The sequence below is a fragment of the Indicator indicator genome, chromosome 1, assembly GCF_027791375.1.
Source record: "Indicator indicator isolate 239-I01 chromosome 1, UM_Iind_1.1, whole genome shotgun sequence".
Lineage (NCBI taxonomy): Eukaryota > Metazoa > Chordata > Aves > Piciformes > Indicatoridae > Indicator > Indicator indicator.
Window position 1 is genome coordinate 128,040,778 of NC_072010.1, and position 24,698 is coordinate 128,065,475.

Genomic DNA, 24,698 nt, shown 5'->3' on the forward strand with positions numbered 1-24,698 from the left:
CTCACCAGAGCAGAGTGGCAGAATCACCTCTCTGGATCTGCTGGCAATGCTGCTTTTGATGCAGCCCAGGGTGTGATTGGCCTTCTGGGATGGAAATCGTTTCACAAGGTACAAGACTCTACCTAAGTTGCTGAATCTATCTGGGAAGTGTAGCTTTACTGCAACCTGGGTTTTCCATTTAGAACAAAAGAGGTGTTGAAATTGCAAGCCCTCCTGCTACACACAAGCTGATATTCATTGAATCATAGAATCAACCAGGTTGGAAGAGACCTCCAAGATCATCCAGCCCTATCCAATCTACCAATCCATGGCACTAAGTGCCTTATCCAGGCTTTTCTTGAACATCTCCAGGGATGGTGACTCCACCACCTCCCTGGGCAGCACATTCCAATGGCAAATCTCTCTCTGTGAAGAACTTCCTCCTCACATCCAGCCTATATGGAATAAAGCTGGAAGTGAGGGAGTTCAGACTGGACATGAAGAAGAAGTTCTTCCCCATGAGAGTGGTGAGAGCCTGGAATGGGTTGTGCAGGGAGGTGGTTGAGGCTCCATCCCTGGAGGTGTTGAAGGCCAGGCTGGATGAGGCTCTGGCCAGCTTGCTCTAGTGTGAGGTGTCCCTGCCCATGGCAGGGGGATTGGAACTGGATGATCCTTGTGGTCCCTTCCAACCCTGACTGATTCCATGATTCTATACCTCCCCTGGCACAACTTGAGACTGTGTCCTCTTGTTCTGCTGCTGGTTGCCTGGGAGAAGAAACCAACCCCCACCTGGCTACAACCTCCCTTCAGGTAGTTGTAGAGAGCAATGAGGCCACCCCCCGAGCCTCCTCTTCTTCACATCCTCACTCAAACAAAACCAAGCAGACCTTTTGCCTAGAGGCTTGATTCCAAGAACATCTGAAGCAGCTGAAAAAAACCCCAGGAAATGCCTAGGATTTGAATTCCCTTCATAAGAGTAAATGAAACCATCAGAGGATCCTTACTTTTTCCTTTCATTTTCTAATATCCTGAATAAATCTTTGAAGTACTGAGGAACACGGACAATCACGTGTTCTGAAGGACCTATGTCTTTGAGCTCAGGATAGAGCTTGGTGTCAATCACCTTCTTGATGTAGCCCAGCCAGTCAAACTGCAAGGAGAAAGAGGAAGGCTGGTTAAAGCAGTTCAGAAAGAGAGATGATCTATTACCTAGTTGCACCTTTGGGACTAATGGCTTCAAAGCTTGCTAAAAATTTAGCACCTAGTGCACTTTGTCACTACTGAGGTTTGAAAACATGTTTTTGTCTTTGTTTAGAGCAAGACAGATGCTCCTTTACCTCTTCCAAAAGGGGTAAAGGGGAAATGCTCACACAAAGGATTGGATAGGACTGGAAAGTTGAAAGGCAAATACTATTTGTTATCACACAAACCAGTTCAAAGCTCACAAAATACACAAAATCCATAGCCTGGCCTCAATCACACAACGCCATTGAGCTAAAGCTTCACACAAACCTCCCTTTAAACCAGGCCTTCATGCCCTCCACCCACCAAGCCTCTCTGCCACTCACACCACATCATTGTGACACAGATAAAATTCACCTTGGCAGCTCCAAGCCCCAATTAGGCAGCTCCAGTGCCCAATTAGGTAGCTCCAAGCCTAACTGGCAGCATTGCCAAGGCCAAAAGCAGGTCTCAGTCCTCTGCAAGAGATAAGGGCCTGTGCATCCTCCCAGGAGGAGAGAAGGAAGGGAAAGGGGAAGAAACCCAGCTCTGCAGCCAGCCTTATGGGGATGCAGGACTTAAGGGAATGAAATACACTTCCCAGTCTACCTTCTGGACACTCTGGACCTCCTGGGGGTCTTTAACTTTCTGGTTCTTAGAGGCACCTAAGCTTCTAAACTACCAAGTCGAAACTGTATCTCAAGAGCCTTATACTGTAATCGAGTACACACATTCCTAATGATCCTTCTTTAACATGCTGCTCTGGGCAGTAAAAGCAATTTTAATTACAAAGGTCAGACATGAAATGAATGTTTTTTTCCCCCAGTTATCCCCAACCAACCTGTGGAATCATGACAGTGAGCTCTGATAGGTTCATTTTGTTGTACATCACCTCACTTGTTCGATTTTCATATGGAACCATGATCTGGGGGAAACAAACAAACAGACAAACAAATACACACACCAAAGTCATCAAAAGAGGGATTATCTTGTAGGGACCTGCTCTTACACCAATACTGTCCATCATAATCCCAGTGCAGAAATCTCTCACCACCTGTTTTCCCAGTGGCATTCACAGAATCAGAGAATTGCCAGGGCTGGAGGGGACCTCAAGGATCATCCAGTTCCAACCCCCCTGCCATGGGCAGGGACACCTCACACCACAGCAGGTTGCTCACAGCCACATCCAGCCTGGCTGCAAAAACCTCCAGGGATGAGGCTTCCACCACCTCCCTGGGCAACCTGTGCCAGTCTCTCACCACCCTCATGGGGAAGAATTTCTTTCCTAACATCTAACCTAAATCTCCCCTCTAGTTTTGTTCCATTCCTCCCAGTTCTATCACTCCCTGACACCCTCAAAAGTCCCTCCCCAGCTTTCTTGTAGCCCCCTTCAGATACTGGAAGGCCACAAGAAGGTCTCCTCAGAGCCTTCTCTTCTCCAGACTGCACAACCCCAACTCTCTCATTCTGTCTCCATAGCAGAGCAGCTCCAGCCCTCTGCTCATCCTTGTGGCCCTTCTCTGGACACCTTCCAGCACCTCCAGATCCTTCTTGTAATAGAGGCTCCAGAACTGGACACAGTGCTCCAAGTGGGGTCTCAGAGTGGAGTAGAGGAGGAGAATCACCTCCCTCACCCTGCTGGCCACACTTCTCTGGATGCAACCCATTGAATTCCCTGAGGATGGCATTTGACTAGGAGAAGTGGAACACAGTTCAATGTCACTTTAACTCACTACTGGGGAGCTGAATGAGCTGCATGTGTTCCCTGACCATATCAGCCCAATTTTAACTCTGGTTGTACTGAGGAAACACATATTGATTCATAAGAGATAAAAGCACACTTCAGACCATTAATATTTATTCATTCTGGTGTGCCAAGCAGAAGCCAGCTTCAAACTGTATGGTTCAAAAAAAGCTCCAGCCTGAGATAAGTACATTGTGGAAACTCAAGCCGAGTAAGAGATACAGCTCAAAGTTTTCCAGTGTTGAAGAGAAGAATTCCCCATGGCAATTCCAGCCCCACTCCTATACACTGTGAAGTTTAGAGAGGGCAGAGGCTGACGCCAGACTAAGCAGACAGCTGGCAGTTCTCCAACCACAATTCCCCAGTAAGTGTCTGTGGGTTTACTATTGCTCAAGCTACCCAGGAAAAAAAGATAATATAAGAAAAAAAATCCTTTCTTCTCCTTTTCTATATATTTAATTTATTTGACAAGTCTCTAAACTCTTCTTGAACCCTTTGCTCCCTTGTAGGCTTGTCTTTTGGCACACAGGAACAGACTGCTCCTGCTCCTTCAAGATTTCCTTCTTGAAGGATGTTCAGCCCTCCTTCAGGACAGCCTCCCAAGGGACATTATCAACCAGGCTCCTAAGCAGGCCAAAGTCTGCTCTCTGGGAGTGCAAGGTGGCAGTTGTGCTACCTCCTCTCCTCTTACTTCTCCAAGAATCAAAAGAGGAAGAGGCTGAGGGGTAGCCTTACTGCCCTTGACAATTCCCTGAAAAGAGGCTGTGGAGAGGCTGCTGCTGGTCTCTTCTCACAGGTAATTAGTGATAGAACAAGAGGGGATGGCCTCAAGCTACACTAGGGAAGGTTTAGACTGGACATCAGGGAAAAAAAATTCCCAGCAAGAGTGGTGAGGGATTGGCAGAGGCTGCCCAGGGAGGTGGTGGAGACCCCAAGCCTGGCTGTGTTTGAAGGTGGTTTGGATGTGGTGCTCAGGGACATGGGTTAGGGGTGAGCCTTGTAGAGTAGGGTTAATGGTTGGACTTGGTGATCCTGAGGCTCTTTTCCAACCTGAATGTTCTGTGATGCTAAGGCTGTGGATAGAATGACTTTCCCCTTTGAAACATGATTGCGCTGGTTTGTTTTTTTTGGTTTTTTTTTTTGGTAAAGCCTAGAATCATAGAATCAGCCAGGTTGGAAGAGACCTCCAAGGTCATCCAGTCCAACCCAGCACCCAGCCCTATCCAATCAACCAGACTATGGTACTGAGTGCCTCATCCAGGCTTTTCTTGAACATCTCCAGGGATGGTGACTCCACCACCTCCCTGGGCAGCACATTCCCATGGCCAATCTCTCTCTCTGTGAAGAACTTCCTCCTCACATCCAGCCTATATCTCCCCTGGCACAGCTTGAGACTGTGTCCTCTTGTTCTGGTGCTGGTTGCCTGGGAGAAGAGACCAACCCCCACCTGGCTACAGCCTCCCTTCAGGCAGTTGTAGACAGCAATGAGGTCTCCCCTGAGCCTCCTCTTCTCCAGGCTGAACACCCCCAGCTCCCTCAGCCTCTCCTCACAGGGCTCTGCTCCAGACCCCTCCCCAGCCTTCTTGCCCTTCTCTGGACACATTCCAGTACCTCAACATCTCTCTTGAACTGAGGAGGCCAGAACTGGACACAGCACTCAAGCGCTGAGTACAGGGGCAGAATAACCTCCCTTGTCCTGCTGACTACACTACTCCTGATCCAGGTCAGGATGCCATTTGCTCTCCTGGCTGCCTGGGCACACTGCTGGCTCATGTTCCATTCCATCCTGGCTTCCACTCCACAGCAGGTCACCCACCTCAGCTATTTTCACTTCCAGGTTTAGAACAGCCTTCATGTCATGCTCCGCTCGGGAAGCGTTGGCGCCCAGCAGCACTGCTGTGTCCACCATGAACTGCAAGAAGGCATCTCGGGACTGTGAGGAGACAACAAGAGTGAGGAGACCCCTGGAGCACAGCTGCACAGGAGATCAGGAAAACACAGAGATGGGGATGTTTTCTAAGAGAAGATAACTCTCTACACTCTAAGTGCAAACAAACCACAGCCCTTCCGAAGTTTGGAGCTCCCAAAATGAAAGAAACAAGGAAACCAAATTAAAAACCAAACCAAAACAAACCAAACCCAGAAGGCAAACACAGCCACTCTGATTGCCAGGTAATAATACTTACAGATTTGGCTTCTGTGGTGTTTTCTAGGTAATCCTCTCGAGATGCAAGAGAGAGGCTTGCTTGGTCAAGCTGTTAAGAATGAGAAGAAGCAGTATTTAGTAAATAAATCAATGACATTTATGAGGGGACAGACAGACAGAGGCTGCTCAGCTGATGTTTGCTGATGAGACCAAACTGGGAGGCTTGGCTGAGGCACCTGAAGGCTGTGCAGCCATTCAGTGAGGCTTGGACAGACTGAGAGCTGGGCAGAGAGGAACCCAGTGAGGTTCAACAAGGATGAGTGCAGAGTCCTGCAGCTGGGAAGGAAGAATAAACTGCAGCAGGACAGGTTGGGAGGGGATCTGCTGGAGAGCAGCCCCAAGGAGAAGGACCTGGGAGTGCTGGTGGACAACAAGTTGTGCATGGCACAGCAATGTGCCCTGGGGGGCAAGAAGGCCAAGGGGGTCCTGGAGTGCATTCAGAGGAGTGTGGCCAGCAGAGCCAGGGAGGTTCTCCTGCCCCTCTACTCTGCCCTGCTGAGACCTCACCTGGAATATTGCATCCAGTTCTGGGCTCCCCAGTTCAAGAGGGACAGGGATCTGCTGGAGAGAGTCCAAGGGAGGGCTACAAGGATGCTGAAGGGACTGGAGACTGTCTGGTGAGGAGAGGCTGAGAGACTGGGGGGTGGTTAGTGTGGAGAGGAGAAGACTGAGAGGGGAATCTGATCAATGTCTGTAAATATCTGAGGGCTGGGAGTTGAGAGGGAGGGGACAGGGACAGGCTCTGCTCAGTTGCACCCTGGGATAGGACAAGGGGCAATGGATATAAACTCCAGCAGAGGAGGTTCCATCTCAACATGAGGAGGAACTTCTTCAGTGTGAGGGTCCCAGAGCCCTGGAACAGGCTGCCCAGAGAGGTTGTGGAGTCTCCTTCTCTGGAGCCTTTCCAGCCCTGTCTGGATGTGTTCCTGTGTGACCTGTGCTGGATTCTCTGGTCCTGCTCTGGCAGGGGGGTTGGACTGGATCTCCAGAGGTTCCTTCCATCCCTAGCATCCTGCGTGCTCTGAGTGTGTGAAATTCATCCAGATCCCAAGCAGCCCCATAAGCAACCTCAGAAGAATCCATGATTTTCTGGCAGCTATGGAAGCTGTGTGTAAGTGTAAGACATAATACATTGCACCAGCCTGAGTTCCACAGGGTTGAAAAATACAACAGAAAAATTGTGTCCTGACAGACATTACCTAAATCACATCACTGTGATCTGGGGAGCCACAGATACCCCCTGCAATGCCTGAGCCAACTACTACAGTAAAGAATCACCTACATGAATTATGTTTCCTCCCCCTCTACTCTGCTGTGGTGAGGCCACAGCTGGAATGCTACAACCAGTTCTGGGCCCCTCAGTTCAAGAAGGGCCTCAGGGAACTGCTTGAGAGAAAAGGAGAAAGAAGAAAGGAGAGGAAGGAAGAAGAAAGTAGAAAGAAGAGAAGAGAGGAGAAGAAGAGAGGAGAAGAAGAGAGGAGAAGAAGAGAGGAGAAGAAGAGAGGAGAAGAAGAGAGGAGAAGAAGAGAGGAGAAGAAGAGAGGAGAAGAAGAGAGGAGAAGAAGAGAGGAGAAGAAGAGAGGAGAAGAAGAGAGGAGAAGAAGAGAGGAGAAGAAGAGAGGAGAAGAAGAGAGGAGAAGAAGAGAGGAGAAGAAGAGAGGAGAAGAAGAGAGGAGAAGAAGAGAGGAGAAGAAGAGAGGAGAAGAAGAGAGGAGAAGAAGAGAGGAGAAGAAGAGAGGAGAAGAAGAGAGGAGAAGAAGAGAGGAGAAGAAGAGAGGAGAAGAAGAGAGGAGAAGAAGAGAGGAGAAGAAGAGAGGAGAAGAAGAGAGGAGAAGAAGAGAGGAGAAGAAGAGAGGAGAAGAAGAGAGGAGAAGAAGAGAGGAGAAGAAGAGAGGAGAAGAAGAGAGGAGAAGAAGAGAGGAGAAGAAGAGAGGAGAAGAAGAGAGGAGAAGAAGAGAGGAGAAGAAGAGAGGAGAAGAAGAGAGGAGAAGAAGAGAGGAGAAGAAGAGAGGAGAAGAAGAGAGGAGAAGAAGAGAGGAGAAGAAGAGAGGAGAAGAAGAGAGGAGAAGAAGAGAGGAGAAGAAGAGAGGAGAAGAAGAGAGGAGAAGAAGAGAGGAGAAGAAGAGAGGAGAAGAAGAGAGGAGAGAGAGGAGAGAGAGGAGAGAGGAGAGAGAAAAGAGAGAAGAGAGAAGAAAGAAAAAAAAAAAAAAGAAGAAAAAAGATTGTGTTGAATGCTGACCAAAGTTTTCTTTGGAGTTTCTAACTTTTCTCAGCCATTCATGATTTTGCAATACTGAACAAAAAAGAATTTTGCAACAGAGTCATTTTCACAAGCAGACTGAAATCCTCCATGGTACATCTGCACCCCTGGGACTTGGCTAAACCACAGGCAAAGCACAATAGTGGCTGCTGCATTCTGCAGACCAAGTTAACAACTAAATCAACAGCAGAACAGCCTATGGAAGGATGTGGCATTCACAGCACACAGTGCTTCAGTTATCCACAGACCGAACTCTAAGGTGCCACTAAGTATATTGAGTGAAAATCCTGCCAGATAGATAAAGCAAGAATTCTATTCCAAGAGATCAGCAATAAGGACATAACTTGTCCAGCCCTTCACTGACAGGTGACTAGAAGTGAAATTTTATGACAGGAGATACCTAAATCCCTCTCCTGATTCTACTGCTTCAACCCTGTTAAATACATCTGCAGCCAAAGCAATCCTGAGAGGATCTGGACAGCATCTGAGCAGGATGACATCTTCAATACAGAGAACTCTTGATCTGCTGTTGACTATTCAGGGAAACGTCCCAGAGATGGGGAATATTTACCTTTCCATTTCGTAGCAGTTAAATGCTTCCATCAAAAGGTGTTTTAAAGGACTGGCTCTGACCTGCCATCCACTCCAGTTACCTGTTGGGTGATCCCCTCGTACAGTCCACTCTTGGCTGCAGTCCCACAGCTAGACCAGATGTTAGCAACATGAGGATCATAGATCACAGATTGTTAGGGGCTAGAAGGGACCTCCAAAGCTCATCCAGTCCAACCCCCCTGCCAGAGCAGGAGCACCTAGAGCAGGTCACACAGGAACACAGCCAGGTGGGTTTGGAATGTCTCTGGAGGAGACTCCTCAACCTCTCTGGGCAGCCTGCTCCAGGGCTCTGACACCCTCACAGGGAAGAAGTTTTTCCTTCTGTTCACATGGAACCTCCTGTGCTCCAGCTGGCACCCAGTGCCCCTTGTGCTGTCATTGGACATCACCAAGCAGAGCCTGGCTCTGTCCTCCTGACACTGCCCTGCACATCTTTATCAACAGGAATGAGGTCACCTCTCAGGCTGCTCTTTCCCAAGCTCAAGAGCCCTCAGCTCCCTCAGCCTTTCCTCAGCAGGGAGATGTTCCACTGCCTTCAGCAGCATTTTTGTGGCTCTGTGCTGGACTCTTGGCACTCAGCCTTCACATCTTTACCAACAGGAATCCTCAGTCTCCTCTGCTCCAAGCCCCAGCTCCCTCAGCCTGTCCTCAGCAGGGAGATGCTCCACTCCCTTCAGCACCTATCTAGATTCTATTTTGCTGTGATGAAGAGCATCTTAACTTTATTTTCCCCTTCTCTCTTGCCTTCTTAAACCCTTTTCTTGTAGCAGTGGAGGGCTGGTCTGCTCTCTCTACTCCTCTCTGCTGTTTAAACCATAATGCCTTTGGCCCGGGCACTCAGCCTTGCCCTGGTGACATCCCACAGTAACACAAATCTCTCTGGAGCTTTGTCAGGCTACAAGGCAACATTTCCTGGGTCTGTTTTTATCCCTCACCAACCTAAACTCTTGTGCAATGCTGTGCACTGTTCAAGTGGCAATGCTTTAGTCCAAAAGCATTTCAGTGAGAAGGTCAATTCTGTACTTCAGGGTTGGAAGTGTTTGGGGGAGATCCGTGCTACAAGGTGCTGCAGAAGCACGAGACAATGTGTTTTCATCTCCAGAAAAATAGTTCAGGTTCAAAACATCTGCTACAGATGCACCATTCTTCATCTTTACAGGTACAAAACACTCTTGATGCAACTGATGAGTCCTATGCAGCTCTCCTAGAACACCCCCAGGAGTAGACATTCACCTCTCTTGTTTTCAGGCACATTGACCCTGAATATTGGCCTACTGGGAACATATTTTACTCTCTCTTTTTGCCATCTAAAAGGGAAAAAAATCCTGTACAGCGATAGTTTTCAATAGCATGGGGTTCCTAGCAGCTTCTACATTCCCATAAACTGGCACCCATGTACATCACAGTATCACAGTACATCAGAGGTTGGAAGGGACCTCCAGAGATCATCAGGTCCAACCCCCCTGCCAGAGCAGGAGCACCCAGGGGAGTCTGCACAGGAATGCATCCAGGTGGGTTTGGAAAGTCTCCAGAGAAGGAGACTCCACAACCTCTCTGGGCAGCCTGTTCCAGGGCTCGGGCACCCTCACTGGAAAGAAGTTTCTCCTCATGTGGAGCTGAAATCTTCTATGTTCAAGTTTGTATCTACTGCTCCTTGCCCTATCACTGTGCACCACCCAAACATCCTGGCCCCCTCCACTTGACCCCCACCCCTCAGCTATTGATAGACATTGATCAGATCCCTCTCAGCCTTCTCTTCTCCACACTAAACAGCCCCAGGGCTCTCAGTCTCTCTTCCCAAGGGAGATGCTCAAGTCCCCTAAGCATCCTCCTGGCTCTCTGTTGGACTCTCTCCAGCAGGTCTATGTCTCTCTTGAACTGGGGAGCCCAAAACTGGACACAAGATTCCAGATGTGGTCTCAGCAGGGCAGAGGGAGAGAAGAACTTCCCCAGCCCTGCTGGCCACACTTTTCTTGGTGCTCCCCAGGATCCCATTGGCTCTCTTGGCCACAAGCAACAACAACCAAGGGTGAACATTTGGCATGTAAAAGTGTTTTGTAAAAGAGGAGAGCACTCAATGCCATGTAGGGCAGCTGTGGTAGTTTTAGGCTATGCCTTTAAACATTTTCCACAGATCTTGAACAGAAAGTGGTAAACTGTAAATAAATCACTCTTGGGTGTAAAAAAAGGGAAATAATGATAGTTCTAAACAATCCCTTTGGAGAAGATAAGGGACTGAAACCAGTTGTGCAAAACAAACTCTCTTTTCGCTGCTGCTTTTGCTCTGGGAGAGATTAATTTGCTTTACTGACCTTGACTGCACTGCTTTGTTGAGACTGGCATTAACAGCAACTTCTCTGCTCTTTTCTCTTGTCCCTTTTTCATGTACAGAGGAGGGTTCAGAGCAGGGCAGGGAAGGGAGAAGCTGTTGCAACTCCCCTGATCTTTGGCCAGGGAGGTTCTTGTGCAGTTTACTAGCTGCAAATATTGTGTATTTTGCACACATTCATTGCATTTCACTGTGGGTTGTAGTCTTGCCTGTAAATGCAGCCTCACTTGCTTCTAGCTGAGCTGTCCTGGCAAAAAAATATGACATTGGGGGAATCTTCAAGCCACCAGAGCAGCCCCTGGGACGTGCCACACTGTACCTTCAGGATGTAGCGGCTGGAGGCTTTGTCATCAGCAGCCACGTAGAGACGGATGAAGACCGAGGTGCTGTGCTGGCCACGAAGAGCTGCCAAGGCTTGGACCAAGCTAAACTTCCTTTCTGACCACAGCCCTTCAGGTCCAAGGTTGGCTTCCAGCACAGGCCAGCGGAAGGGGGAATGCCTCAGCAAACTCAGCAGGGGTTTCACGTCGGCTTTCTCGATTCTGTCTGCAACGTCAAAGTGTGACAAGGATCACAGCCCAGGCAGCTGACAGCCAGCAGCAGCCACACCAGACTTGGGGGCACTGATTGATGACCTCAGCTGGAGTACTGTGTCCAGCTCTGGTGGCCTCAACACACAAAGCACAGGGAGCTGATGGAGCAGGTCCAGAGGAGGGCTGTGAAAGTTATCAGGGGGCTGGAGCTCCTCTGCTATGAGGACAGGCTGAGGGAGCTGGGGGTGTTCAGCCTGGAGAAGAGAAGGCTCTGGAGAGACCAAAAGCAGTCTTCCAGTATCTGAGGGGAGCCTACAAGAAGGCTGGAGAGGGACTGTTTTCAAAGGCAGCAGTGATAGGATGAGGGGAAAGAGTTTGAAATTAGAGAAGATTCAGACTGGACTTAGGAACAAGTTCTGCACCATGAGGGTGGCTGAACACTGAAACAGGTTGCCCAGAGAAGTAGTGGAGGCCCCATCCTTGCAGATATTCAAGGTGAGGCTCCACAGGGCTCCAGGCAACCTGATCTTCTTGAGGATGTCCCTGCTCACTGGAGGGGGGTGGACTGGAAGACCTTTGGAGGTCCACTCCCACCCAGACCATTCTATGATTCTGTGACTTCTGGGGAAGACAAAGCACTAGGTGAAACTCCAAGCCTCTGCTCAGCACAGAAGCACAGAGGTACAGCTCAATTTGCCTGCATCAGGAACATCAGAGGCAAATCAATGCCTTTCAATAAATGCAGTGGCTGGAATTAAGTCAATTAAAAAAACCACCATTCCTTGCTTATCAACCAGCACAGAAACTGCCCTGTGTCCAAAAGGGAGTTATTGTGCATAGTCAAAGCTAGAGGGTTGAGCATCTTGGCACCAAGACTCCAGGGCCTGCTGTCTTCACTTGCAGACAGACAGTTTCAGGCTGTGCTGGAAAAAAAGCATACAGAAAATCAAGGTGGAAAGAATCAGAAGGACAAAGAACACTTAGAAGGGCAAAGTCCACTCCTTCCCAACTCATTTTTCACTCATGCAGCTACAGAAAGGTAGTAGCAGCTTCCAACCTCCTGTGTATCACCTTACAGTAACACTTAACAAGCTGAAGAAAAGAAAGCACTCTCCAAATGTGGCTGTGGAGTTTCCAGCCCAAACTTGCCTGACACGAACATATCTCAGGTAAAGGTGAAGAGTCCAGGGCTGTCTATACCCAGCCCTGTGGAGGTGTTTGGATTTTGAGAAAGGTACTGAGCAACAGGCTCAGGATGAGAATTTCATCAGAGGGTTCTTTGATTCACCAGGCACTACCCCCCACATCCCTGGGGCATGGTGTTGGAATCCTTTTGCATGGATCATGAATCACAGAATTGTTAGGGCTGGAAGGGACCTCAAGGATCAGCCCGTTCCAACCCCCTGCCATGGGCAGGGACACCTCACACCACAGCAGGTTGCTCACAGCCACATCCAGCCTGGCTGCAAAAACCTCCAGGGGTGAGGATTCCACCACCTCCCTGGGCAACCTGTGCCAGTGTCTCACCACCCGCATGGGGAAGAATTTCTTCCTAACATTCAATCTGAATCTACCCACTTCTAATTTTGTTCCATTCCCCTCAGTCCTATCACTCCCTAACACCCTCAAAAGTCCCTCCCCAGCTTTCTTGTAGCCCCCTTCAGATACCGGAAGGCCACCAGAAGGTCTCCTCAGAGCCTTCTCTTCTCCAGACTGCACAACCCCAACTCTCTCTCTCTGTCTCCATAGCAGAGCAGCTCCAGCCCTCTGCTCATCCTTGTGGCCCTTCTCTGGACACCTTACAGCACCTCCAGATCCTTCTTGTAATAGAGGCTCCAGAACTGGACACAGTATTCCAGTTGGGGTCTCACCAGAGCAGAGCAGAGGAGGAGATAAAGATGGATAAAGATCCCTTCATAATTCCCTGAGAAGCAGAGGACTCAGGAAATGAACTTCTGTGTCTTGTTGCATCTCAGTCTCCACAGCCACCTTCAGAAACATGCAAAAGACTTTGCACTCAGTCGAATCCAAATCAGCCAAGCTTGTGTCTCTGCAAGCCAGCTCAGGAGGGAGAAACAGAACCTGTGCTGACAACCCAAGGTAGCAACAGGTGTCCCTTTCAAAGCAGGGGCCACTTACTTACTCTCATTCATGCAAGAGGCATACAGGACCTTGGCCTTCTGGACAGCTTCACTGTCTCGTCTTCTGCTGATGGGCTTCTCGAGCAAGGCTGGAAAAAAAACAAAGAAAGGGCATTTGGTTTTTTATGGGGTTGGAAAATGCAGGCAACTACCCCTGCCTGCCTCAGCAGCTGCTTTAATCATTGTGTTTGTTTAACCAAAGACGAGGTTTCCCATGCAGGAGCACAGCCCTAAGAGGTAGTTGCACTTTTCCCACCCCCAACAGAAGAGTATTTATTTATACATCTATTTATTTATTCATTCATCTATTCATTCATTCATCTATTCATTCATTCATCTGTTTATTTATTTTCAAGAAGACTGGTTTTATTTTTTAAGATCCTGCTTATTGCTCATTCCCACAAACCTGGCAAACTGAGGGGACAAGGAATCATGGGGTGAGGGTGGGAATCAATGCAGAGGGGTAAGGAGTTGGGAATGTTTCAAGTGACTCAGCTTCCTGGGGCTGGTAGGTGTGACAAAACTACAATCTACAATGGAATGCAATGAGTGTGTACAAAATATACAATAAATATACAATATTTACAATATTTACAGGTATTTACAATTAACAGACACCAGCGAGGTTGTGGAGCCTCCTTCTCTGGAGATCTTCAATACCTGGCTGTTTGAGTTCCTGTGTGACCTGCTCTAGCTGCTCCTGCTCTGGCAGGGGGGTTGGACTGGATGATGTCTCAAGGTCCCTTCCAGCCCTTAACATTCTGTGACTCTGTGAAATTGTTCATTAGTCAAAGAATAGCCTAGCGATAACAAATGCCACTTGTTCTCTTTCCAGCTCCTTTTATCCTTAAAAAGAAAAAAAAAAAAAAAAACAACAAATCTAAGCAACCAGAAAAGCCCAAACCCACCACAATTCCTTTGCTTGGATCCTTGAACATTATAAGGAGGCCATGTCCCAGTGCAGGCCAGTGACAAGCAGAGTCCCTCAGGGCTCAGTCCTGGGACCAGTCTTGTTCAACATCTGTGTTGGTGCCATGGACAGAGGCATTGAGTGCACCCTCAGCAAGCTCACTGGTGGCACCAAGCTGTGTGGTACAGCAGACAGGCTGGAGGGAAGGGATCCATCCAGAGGGACCTGGACAGGCTGCAGAGCTGGGCACAAGCCAACCTCAGGAGGTTCAACAAGACCAAGTGCAGGGTCCTGCAGCTGGGTCAAGGCAATCCCAAGCACAAATCCAGGCTGGGCAGTGAGTGGCTGGAGGGCAGCCCTGAGGAGAGGGACTTGGGGGTGCTGGTGGATGAGAAGCTCAACAGGAGCTGTCAATGTGCACTTGCAGCCCAGAAAGCCAAGCAGAGCCTGGGCTGCATCAGGAGAAGTGTGGCCAGCAGGTCAAGGGAGGTGATTCTCCCCCTCTGCTCAGCTCTGGTGAGACCCCACCTGGAGTACTGCATCCAGTTCTGGAGCCTCTATTACAAGAGGGATATAGACATGCTGGAAGGTGTCCAGAGAAGGGCCACCAGGATTAGCAGAGGGCTGGAGCACCTCTCCTGTGAGGACAGACTGAAAGAGTTGGGGTTGTTCAGTCTGGAGAAGAGAAGGCTCTGAGGTGACCTTCTTGTGGCCTTCCAGGATCTGAAGAGGGCTACAAGAAAGCTGGGGAGGGACTTTTTAGGATATCAGGGAGTGACAGGACTGGGGGGAATGGAACAAAGCTGGAAGTGGGGAGATTCAGACTGGACATGAGGAAGAAGTTCTTCACCATGAGAGTGGTGAGAGCCTGGAATGGGTTGTCCAGGGAGGTGGTTGAGGTCTCATCCCTGGAGGTGTTTAAGGCCAGGCTGGATGAGGCTCTGGCCAGCCTGATCTAGTGTGAGGTGTCCCTGCCCATGGCAGGGGGGTTGGAACTGGATGATCCTTGTGGTCCCTTCCAACCCTGACTGATTCTGTGATTCTATGATTCCTTTTTAATTATGGATAAGCTCTTCCCTAAAAACACTTCTGGAGAGGATTCCTGACAGCTTTGGATCCAAATCCTCAACTTGTTAATATTTCTCAGCTTGTTAAATACAACATGACACCAATCATTGCCACACATCTCCAGCAGGCACAGTTCTCAGCTGAACAATCAGACTTGTTCCCATCTTAAGGGCTGCATTTCAGAAGAAACTATAATCACCAAAAAGCAAGGCTGAGAGAAACCCCACACGCCTATGAAAGCCTTTGCAATAACTTCTGATCCTTGAAAGTGAGCTCTGCAGCCCTGAAATTGCATGGCTAACAAAATTCAGTGGTGGTAGCACAGCTAAAGCTCAGGAGAGGTACAGAGGATGAGAGCCAACAAAAGGAAATGAATTCTAGAAACAGACCTGCATAACCCCCTGTTAAAAATCAGACTGAGGGTTTCCCCATCTGTGTCGGTGTGAGCTGAAATTCCCCCCCACCAACAATAACCAGGCTAGCTCAGTCTGGAAGCAAATGAAAAGCTGTATTTACAAGCAGAGTCTAAAATCTACAATGAAATGCAATGAATATGTACAAATATACAAAATTCACAACATTCACAAATATATACAGAAAAAGCACAACCGATCTCCCTTTGCTTCCCCCCAAGGGGACCCTCCCAAAGGGGCCTCCCTCTCCCAGGAGCTTCCCCCCCAGACCCCCCTGGACAGAGAAGCAGAGTTAGTTAAGCAGAAAGTTGTTAACTTAGCTGCCAAGGTCAGTGTGTTATCTTCAGCCAGAAGAGAAGAAGAAACAGCAGCCAGACAGCCCAGCAACTGCCCCCACTGCCGAACGCAGAATGTGCAGAGTGCCTACTTTGTTTTGGGTGATAGTTCTTAAACATTTCTATCTATCCAATGGAAGTGTTTAGAACAATCAGTATTTTGCTTTCTTACACCCAATAGTGACTTATTTACATTCTTTCACTTTCTCTGTTTTGAACTTTGCAAGGAAAAATTAAAAAGACAGTTTCAAACCATTACACCTTCTCCTTGCAAGACAGAAGGAAGCTGTTAACACTCCCTGCACTGATGCAAAGAGGGAGGTGAGGTACCTTGCTCCAAACTGATTTATGAAGTAAATTCTTGTTTCTGATAACATAAAACCCACTGACCAAACACTGAAGCATTAATAAGATCACAGAACCACAGAAACATGCAGGTTGGAACAGACCCTCAGGATCACCAAGTCCAACCATGAACCCTACTCTGCAAGGCTCACCCCTAAACCACATCCCCAAGCACCACATCCAAACCACCTTCAAACACAGCCAGGCTTGGGGACTCCACCACCTCCCTGGGCAGCCTCTGCCAATCCCTCACCACTCTTGCAAGGAAAAATGTTTCCTAATGTCCAGTCTAAACCTCCCCAGTCACAGCTTGAGGCCATTCCCTCTTGTTCTGTCACTAATTCCCTGTCAGAAGAGACCAGCAGCAGCCTCTCCACAACCTCCTTTCAGGTAGCTGGAGACAGCAATGAGGTCTGCCCTCAGCCTCCTCTTTTCCAAACTAAGCATCCCCAGCTCCTTCAGTCTCTCTCCATCAGATTTCTTCTCCAGGCCCTTCCCAGCTTCCTTGCCCTCCTCTGCACTGGCTCCAGCACCTCCACATCTCTCTGGCATTGAGGTGCCCCAAACTGGACACAATACTCCAGGTGTGGCATCCCCAGAGCTGAGTGCCAGGGGACAATCCCCTCCCTGCTCCTGCTGGACACAGCATTTCCAATACAGGCCAATAAGAGAAGATGGCTGAACCCTGTGGACACTGAAATAGGGATGTGATCCATGAGGCTGTAGATATTCCTCTGCCTCAGCCTCAAGTTTCTGGAATGATTTAGAAGCTCACACCTGGAGCATTTGCCTTCTGCATTAGCTAATCTAAAAATCCCAAACACAAGGTTTAGAAATTCCTTTCTCCTTCAGTACACAACTACACCCAGCTTGCACACATGCCCTTGAATATTTCAGTTCCTCTTAAAGAAGAGGAGCAAGAGGCAATGCCTGCTAATGAAAAATAGAGGTAATCAATGAGCTTTATCTGCAGGTTGCTGTATCCATGGAAAGTCAGCCACTTCTGTGATTAAAATCAATGTGGGCACCTCAAGTTAACTTTAAATTAGCAATGGCAGGTTCAGTAATTAGCCTGGTCATAGTCTCAGGCTGTAGCAGCCCCTCCTGTGCTGAGCATATCCAATTGTAAGGGCTGAGCTCTGCTCTCTGAGGACCCAATGGGGTCCTGGGGTGCATTCAGAGGAGTGTGGCCAGCAGAGCCAGGGAGGTTCTCCTCCCCCTCTATTCTGCCATGGTGAGACCTCACCTGGAATACTGCATCCAGTTCTGGGCTCCCCAGTTCAAGAGGGACAGGGATCTGCTGGAGAAAGTCCAAGGGAGGGCTACAAGGATGCTGAAGGGACTGGAGACTGCCTGGTGAGGAGAGGCTGAGAGCCCTGGGGCTGGTTAGTCTGGAGAGGAGAAGACTGAGAGGGGATTTGATAAATGTCTATAAATATCTGAGGGCTGGGGGGCAAGGTCTCATCCAACCTGGCCTTGAACACCTCCAGGGAAAGGGCATCCACAGCCTTCCTGGGCAACCTGTTCCAGTGTCTCACCCACCTCACTCTAAAGAATTTCTTCCTAATCTCCAGTCTAACTCTGCCCTCCTCAAGCTTAAAGCCATTCCCTCTCATCCTATCACTACAAGCCCTTCTAAAAAGCCCTTCCTGGCTTGCTTGCAGGCTTCCTTCAGGTGCTGGAAGGCTGCTCTAAGGTCCCCATGGTGGCTTCTCTTCTCCAGGCTGAACAGCCTGTCCCTACAGGAGAGGTTCTCCAGCCCTGTGATCATCTTTATGGGCTCCTCTAGACCTTCTCCAGCAGCTCCATGTCCCTCCTGTGCAGGGAGCACCAGAACTGGAGGCAGTGCTGCAGGTGGGGGTCTCACCAGAGCAGAGGGGCAGAATCCCCTCCCTGCTCTGGTTGCAGCCAGGCACAGAGCTGCCTGCTGGGCTGCCAGTGATCACTGCCGGCTCATGCTGAATTTATCATCAGCTGACACCCCCAATTCCCTCTCCTTGAGACTGCTCTTGAGCCACTCCTCACCCAGCCTCTATTCGTGCTTGGGATTGCCCCAGCCCACGTGTAGGACCTGGCACTTGGCCTTGGTGAATCTCATGAGGTTGACTTGGGCTCACCTCTGAAACCTATCCAAGTCCCTCTGGATGGGTCCCTTCCCTCCAGCAGGTCAGCTGCTCCACACAGCTTGGTGTCATCTGCACCCTGAGGGTGCTTCAGGCCCACTGCCCAGATCACAGACAAACAGCACTGGTCCCAGCACCAAGCCCTGAGGGACACCACTTGTCACTGGTCTCCAGTTGTGAGAGTGCTGGAGATGGAGCAGCAATCTAGCTGCAGGAATCAAATAAAACCGTCCCAGAGTCTGAGCTGATTTACAACCCTCTGAAAGAGGGCAGCATAGTTATTAACCCCACCCCACAGCTGAAGAGCTCATTGCTGCTGCTGACATTCCACACCAACCTGCTGCAAATGTCAACTGGAAGGGCAGAGCCAAAAATCAGCAGGACAAGCAAAGCAGAATCACAGAATCATCAACCAGGTTGGAAGAGACCTCCAGGATCATCAAGTCCAACTGACCACCCAACCCTATCTAATCAAGCAGAGCATGGCACTGAGTGCCTCATCCAGGCTCTTCTTAAACACCTCCAGGGATGCTGACCCCACCACCTCCCTGGGCAGCACATTCCCATGGCCAATCTCGCTGTCTGAGAAGAATTTCTTCCTCACATCCAGCCTAAACCTCCCCTAGCACAGCTTGAGACTGTGTCCTCTTGTTCTGGTGCTGGTTGCCTGGGAGAAGAGACCAACCCCCACCTGGCTACAACCTCCCTTCAGGCAGTTGTAGACAGCAATGAGGTCTCCCCTGAGCCTCCTCTTCTCCAGGCTGAACACCCCCAGCTCCCTCAGCCTCTCCTCACAGGGCTCTGCTCCAGACCTCTCCCCAGCTTTGTTGCCCTTCTCTGGACACCTTCCAGCATCTCAACATCTCTCTTGAACTGAAGAGCCCAGAACTGGACACAGCACTCAAGGTGTGGTCTAACCAGTGCTGAGCACAGGGCAGGATGACTTCCCTGCTCCTGCTGGCCACACTATTGCTGACCCAGGCCAGGATGCCATTGGCCTTCTTGGCCACCTGGGCACACTGCTGGCTCATGTTCAGCTGCTGTCCACCAGTCCCCCCAGGTCCCTTTCTGCCTGGCTGCTCTCAGCCACTCTGTCCCCAGCCTGTAGCTCTGCATGGGGTTGTTGTGACCAAAGTGCAGAACCTGGCACTCAGACTTGTTCAATCTCATGCCCTTGGCCTCTGCCCATCTCTCCAGCCTGGCAAGGTCCCTCTGCTGAGCCCTCCTACCCTCTAACAGATCAACACCTGCCCCCAGCTTGGTGTCACCTGCAAACTTACTGATGATGGACTCAGTCCCCTTGTCCAGCTCATCAATAAAGACATTGAACAGAAAGATATTGAAAGATATTGAACTATGCAAACCAGCCTAGCTTAAATCACCTTGCATATCAAGTCTGCAATCATTTTTTCCCCTGGCCAAGTCCAAAGCACAGATCTGAATGGCTGTTGTGGCAAAGCAGCTCTTCAGCCACACCTTTCCCTTTCAAATTAATTCCAAACTCACTCTCTTTGGAACAAAAGGGATCTTGGCCTGCATTACTGATCTCAGCACCCCATGGTCCGTATGCCTGGACACCCAGGATGGCCAGATGCAAGATTTATGTTTCCCTTCACATAAAACTCACCTATGGCAAATGTCAAAACCTATTGATAATTCTCCTCAGCCATGGCAAATGTCAAAAACCTCTTGACAAGTCTGCTCCACAGCACTGGGATAACAAAACTCATCTCATTAAGCTACTACCACTTGCACAGTCAGAAACTGGCTAAAGGTGTTCAAGATGTACACTGGCAGCCCAAAAGGCCAAGCATGTTCTAGGCTGTATCCAAAGCAGGGAGAACAGCAGGGCAGGGAGGGAATTCTGCCCCTCTGCTCCGCTGAGACCCCAGCTAGAGTACTGAGTCCAGTTCTGGTGCCCCCAGCATAAGAGGGACATGGAGCTGTTGGAGCAGGTCCAGAAGAGGGCCACAAAGATGCTCAAAGGGCTGGAGAACCTCCTCCATAGGGACAGGCTGAGAGAGTTGGGGCTGTTCAGCTGGAGAAAAGAAGGCTCCATAGGGACCTTAGAGCAGCCTTCCAGTACCTGAAGAGGGTCTACAAGAAAGCCAGGAAAGGACTTTTTAGCAGGGCTTGTAGTGATGATAAGATGAGAGGGAATGGCTTTAAAAATGAGGAGGGCAGATTGAGACTGGAGATTAGGAAGAAATTCTTTGCAGTGAGGGTGGTGAGACTCTGGCACAGGTTGCCCAGGAAGGCTGTGGGTGCCCTCTCCCTGGAGGTGTTCAAGGCCAGGTTGGATGAGACCTTGAGCAACCTGGTCCAGTGGAAGGTGTCCCTGGGCCTGGCAGGGGAGTTGGACCTGGATGATCTTTAAGGTCCTTTCCAACCCAACCCATTCTACAAATCCACAAATCTGTGGATAAATATTTTGTGAGCTTAGTTAAAAAACGGTGCTTGGCTGGAGCTACACAAGGAACATCAGAAAAACCTCCTCCCTGTGCAGACAAGAGCTGAGGAGCTCAGAAGCACCCAATAATTGCAGACTGTAGATGATCTTCAAAGTCCTTTCTAATCTAAACCATTCAATGGTCTAGAAATCAATCTGTGATACCCTAAACTTTCTGAGGATGGAAATGGTTTCATCATTCATTTTCTTTACTGGGGGGCTGAGAGTGGAGAGCTTCTTTTAACTTCTGGCAGCCCAGGTTAGGCAGGAGAGCATCACTGATCTCCCTGACTCCTGGGGAAAAGACAAACACTCAGCATCAGCAGAAAAACCCCCACAACACCCAACCAAACCACTCCACAGCTGGCAATGATCCTTACTTGTCTGAATTATAGTTGCTCAGAGAGGCAGTCAAGGGAAAAAAAAGCCCCAGCTGGGCAGAGGGGGTAGGGAGATGGGGGTGGGAAGGGAAGGAAGTAAGTTTCTATTCAGTTGCCTTCAGACAGCTTTTATCCAGGGCAAGAGGGCTAAAAAAAGGTCAGGTTCCTGTGGTTCCCTCCCCTCCAGTAAACAGCAATTATCTGCTGTTAAAAGGGAGAGCCAGGCACTTTCCAAGGCCAGCTTTGCTAGCCTGCCTCTGTGTCTATTTATCTGCTTGCTATTCTGAAGCCCCTAAGGATAGTCTGGTGCCTAAATGTTACCTTTAATCTTGCTTTCCATTCCTAGTCCTTGGTTGATTTCCCAGCCTACTGTCTTGGACAAAGCTTCCCTTTGGTTTTCAACCACTGTGTTTTAATTACAGCCATGAGAAATCCTGCACCTTTCCCCTTTCTGACTTGGGAGGGCATGATAAAGAGTTTGTCCAGCCAGATTTACAGCAGATTTACATGCATACCACTTATTCAGGTTAGGAAGGTGGATCTGATTTAGCAATCTCTTGACCTGCAGGTTGTATATATTCACAGAATCACTGAGGCTGGAACAGAGCTCTGAGATCATCAAGTCCAGCCTATGCCCTACCACCACCACACTGCCCAGACCATGTCACTAAGTGCCACATCCAATCTTGCCTTAAACACCTCCAGGGACAGCGACTCCACCACCTCCCTGGGCAGTCCATTCCAGTGTCTAATTCCCCTTTCCATGAAGAATTGCTTCCTGACATCCAACCTAAACCTCCCCGGTGCAGCTTCAGGCCATGCCCTCTCATCTTGTCACCTGGGAGCAGAGCTTGACTCCCACCTTGCTACAGCTTCCCTTCAGGTAGTTGTAGAGTGTGATAAGGTCCCCCCTGAGTCTCCTCTCCTCCAGACTAAACACCCCCAGCTCCCTCAGCCTCTCCTCATCAGACTTTCCCTCCAGTCCTTTCCCCAGTCTCATCGCTCTCCTCTGGACCCACTCCAGCACCTCAAGACCTTTCTTGCAGTAAGTGGCCCAGAACTGCAGGCAGTGCTTGAGGTGAGGCCTCACCAGTGCTGTGGTAGAGGGGCAGAATTCCATCCCTAGTCCTAGTCCTATCCTGTAGGCTCTCAGGCAGCTTGCTGTTGAGCTGCATTCCCAAGGGACACTACGTGATTTGCTAAGCTTATTTGTTATCCTAGAGAGAAAAAAAAAAAATGTAAGTTTTCTTTGCCCTTTCCAACCCCTAGATAGGGAGAAGACCCTGTGCTGGTAAAGTCAGTAGCTATTTTTCCCCTATTCATCTCTGCCCTTATCCTTTTGCAAGCATTTGCTGCCTGTGCAAAATACAAAACTGAAGTGTTTGCACCACTGGTATCTGGTGGTGTGCTGAAAGGCATTAGGATGCCTGGCAGCTTGAAGGAAAAACAACTGCAGGTACAAATGTCCCAGTGGGAACATGCTCAGATTTGAAACAAACCAACCAAACCAACTCCAAACCAAGCTAGACCAGAAGCCCAAAGGGACAGCCAGTTTCCTGGAAAGCTGAAACCCTGAAGGAGTGAAAAGCTACAAGCAGACAAGTAGGACAAGAGGGAATGGAACAGAACTAGAAATGGGGAGATTGAGATTGGATGTTAGGAGGAAGTTCTTCCCCAGGAGGGTGGTGAGACACTGGAACAGGTTGCCCAGGGAGGTGGTGGAAGCCTCATCCCTGGAGGGTTTTAAGGCCAGGCTGTGAGCAACCTGCTGTAGTGTGGTTGGAACTGGCTGATCCCTGAGGTCCCTTCCAACCCTGACAATTATTCTATGATTCTAAGTCAGCAGTGACAGTGATGAACCACTGAAGTCAAGGCACCAGGGGAGCCTGTGGCTTCCCAGCCCCTTGACGTCTTCAAGGCTCGCTGCTTTTTCGGAAGCTGTTCTTTAGCCCTCTGTGAATCGTGTTCTACCCCAATGCAAGCTATCAAGCTGCATTCCATGGATAATGTAATTGCCTGTGATAAAAGCATAATGATTACTCCTGGCACTGCACTCTAGACATGCAGCATAAGGATCTCTAAGCACTCTTAGACATGTGGGCCTGAGAAGATAGAGCCATTAGCCATTGTTTCAGATCAAGAAAGTGAGGCACAGAGGAGGAACTCCTTATCTGACTCATGTCAGAGTCCTACTGATTGGAGTGGTACTCCCTGAGGAGTATAAAGCTTGCTGAACTTGATCCAAGCACTCAAAGAGCTTGATCCTTTGGAAATGATGAATGCCTCTCAGCCCCTTCAATATCAGTGGAAGTTGCTCAGCATTGCCCAGAGGACACAACTGAAGCAGTTCTGGGCTCCTCAGTTTAAGAGGGACATTGAGATACTTGAATGTGTCCAGAGAAGGGCACCAAGGCTGGGGAGGGGTCTGGAGCACAGCCCTGTGAGGAGAGGCTGAGGGAGCTGGGGGTGTTCAGCCTGGAGAAGAGGAGGCTCAGGGCAGACCTCATTGCTGTCTACAACTGCCTGAAGGGAGGTTGCAGCCAGGTGGGGGTTGGTCTCTTCTCCCAGGCACCCAGCACCAGAACAAGAGGACACAGTCTCAAGCTGTGCAGGGGGAAGTTTAGACTTGATCTTAAAAAGAAGTTCTTCCCAGAAAGAGAGATTGGCCGTTGGGATGTGCTGCCCAGGGAGGTGGTGGGGTCAGCATCCCTGGAGGTGTTCAAGAAGAGCCTGGATGAGGCACTCAGTGCCATGCTCTGGTTGATTACATAGGGTTGATTGATTGCTTGGGCTTGATGATCGTAGAGATCTCTTCCAACCTGCTTGATTCTGTGATTCTGTAATAATTAAAAGAGCAGCTGCCTCATCTCCAGCTATCAGTCTGGGGCCAGCTTTGTTTCCTTCCCACATTGGATTTATTCTGTGCTACCTCTGGGAAGAAGCAAACCCTAAGTTCTTTCTAGGAAATTTGCAGGAGATTCTCTGCTGCCAGCAGCAGGACATTTTAAGGATGCCCTGTGAAGAATTTCAGCTGAAAAGTAGAGAAAAAAATCCCAACCAACCTACTCAAACCTTGGTTTGAGTTTGGCAATCAAACCAAACACACACCACCTGTGTGCAGAATGGCATTCCCTCAGGTCCCTGAGCTGTAATTATTATTAATCCAGTCCTCATTAAGAATGTCTAACCCTTAAATCCTGGATTTTCTTCCCTCTAAGGAGCTCCTGAAAAGCAGCAGTAACCCCTAAGACCCCAAGCAGCCAACTGCACTTAGGCCACTAAGAGTATCTAAGGTGCCCAACAGTGTCATGAAGGCATTGCCCTATCTTCCAACTCTAAGTGCATGGAATCTCACAGCATCACAGAATGTTAGGGGCTGGGAGGGACCTCCAAAGCTCATCCAGTCCAACCCCCCTGCCAGAGCAGGAGCACCTGGAGCAGGTCACACAGGAACACAGCCAGGTGGGTTTGGAATGTCTGCAGAGAAGGAGACTCCACAACCCCCCTGGGCAGCCTGTTCAGGGTTCTGTCACCCTCACAGAGAAAAAATGTTTCCTCCTGTTTCCATGGAATTTCCTATGCCTCAACTTCCACCCTTGCCCCTTGTGCTGTCATTGGGCATCACCCAGCAGAGCTTGGCTCCAGCCCCT

The 24,698-nt window shown here is 49.4% G+C and overlaps 1 protein-coding gene across 1 annotated transcript in view; it reads right to left on the reverse strand.

Moving 5' to 3' along the window:
• Nucleotides 1-24,698, reverse strand: part of PHEX (phosphate regulating endopeptidase X-linked) — a 101,733-nt gene that overhangs the window by 58,248 nt on the left and 18,787 nt on the right. The window contains 6 exon segments of the mRNA XM_054383967.1: nt 984-1,129; nt 2,042-2,125; nt 4,761-4,877; nt 5,131-5,199; nt 10,671-10,897; nt 13,028-13,114. Coding sequence (XP_054239942.1) covers nt 984-1,129; nt 2,042-2,125; nt 4,761-4,877; nt 5,131-5,199; nt 10,671-10,897; nt 13,028-13,114 — 730 coding nt within the window.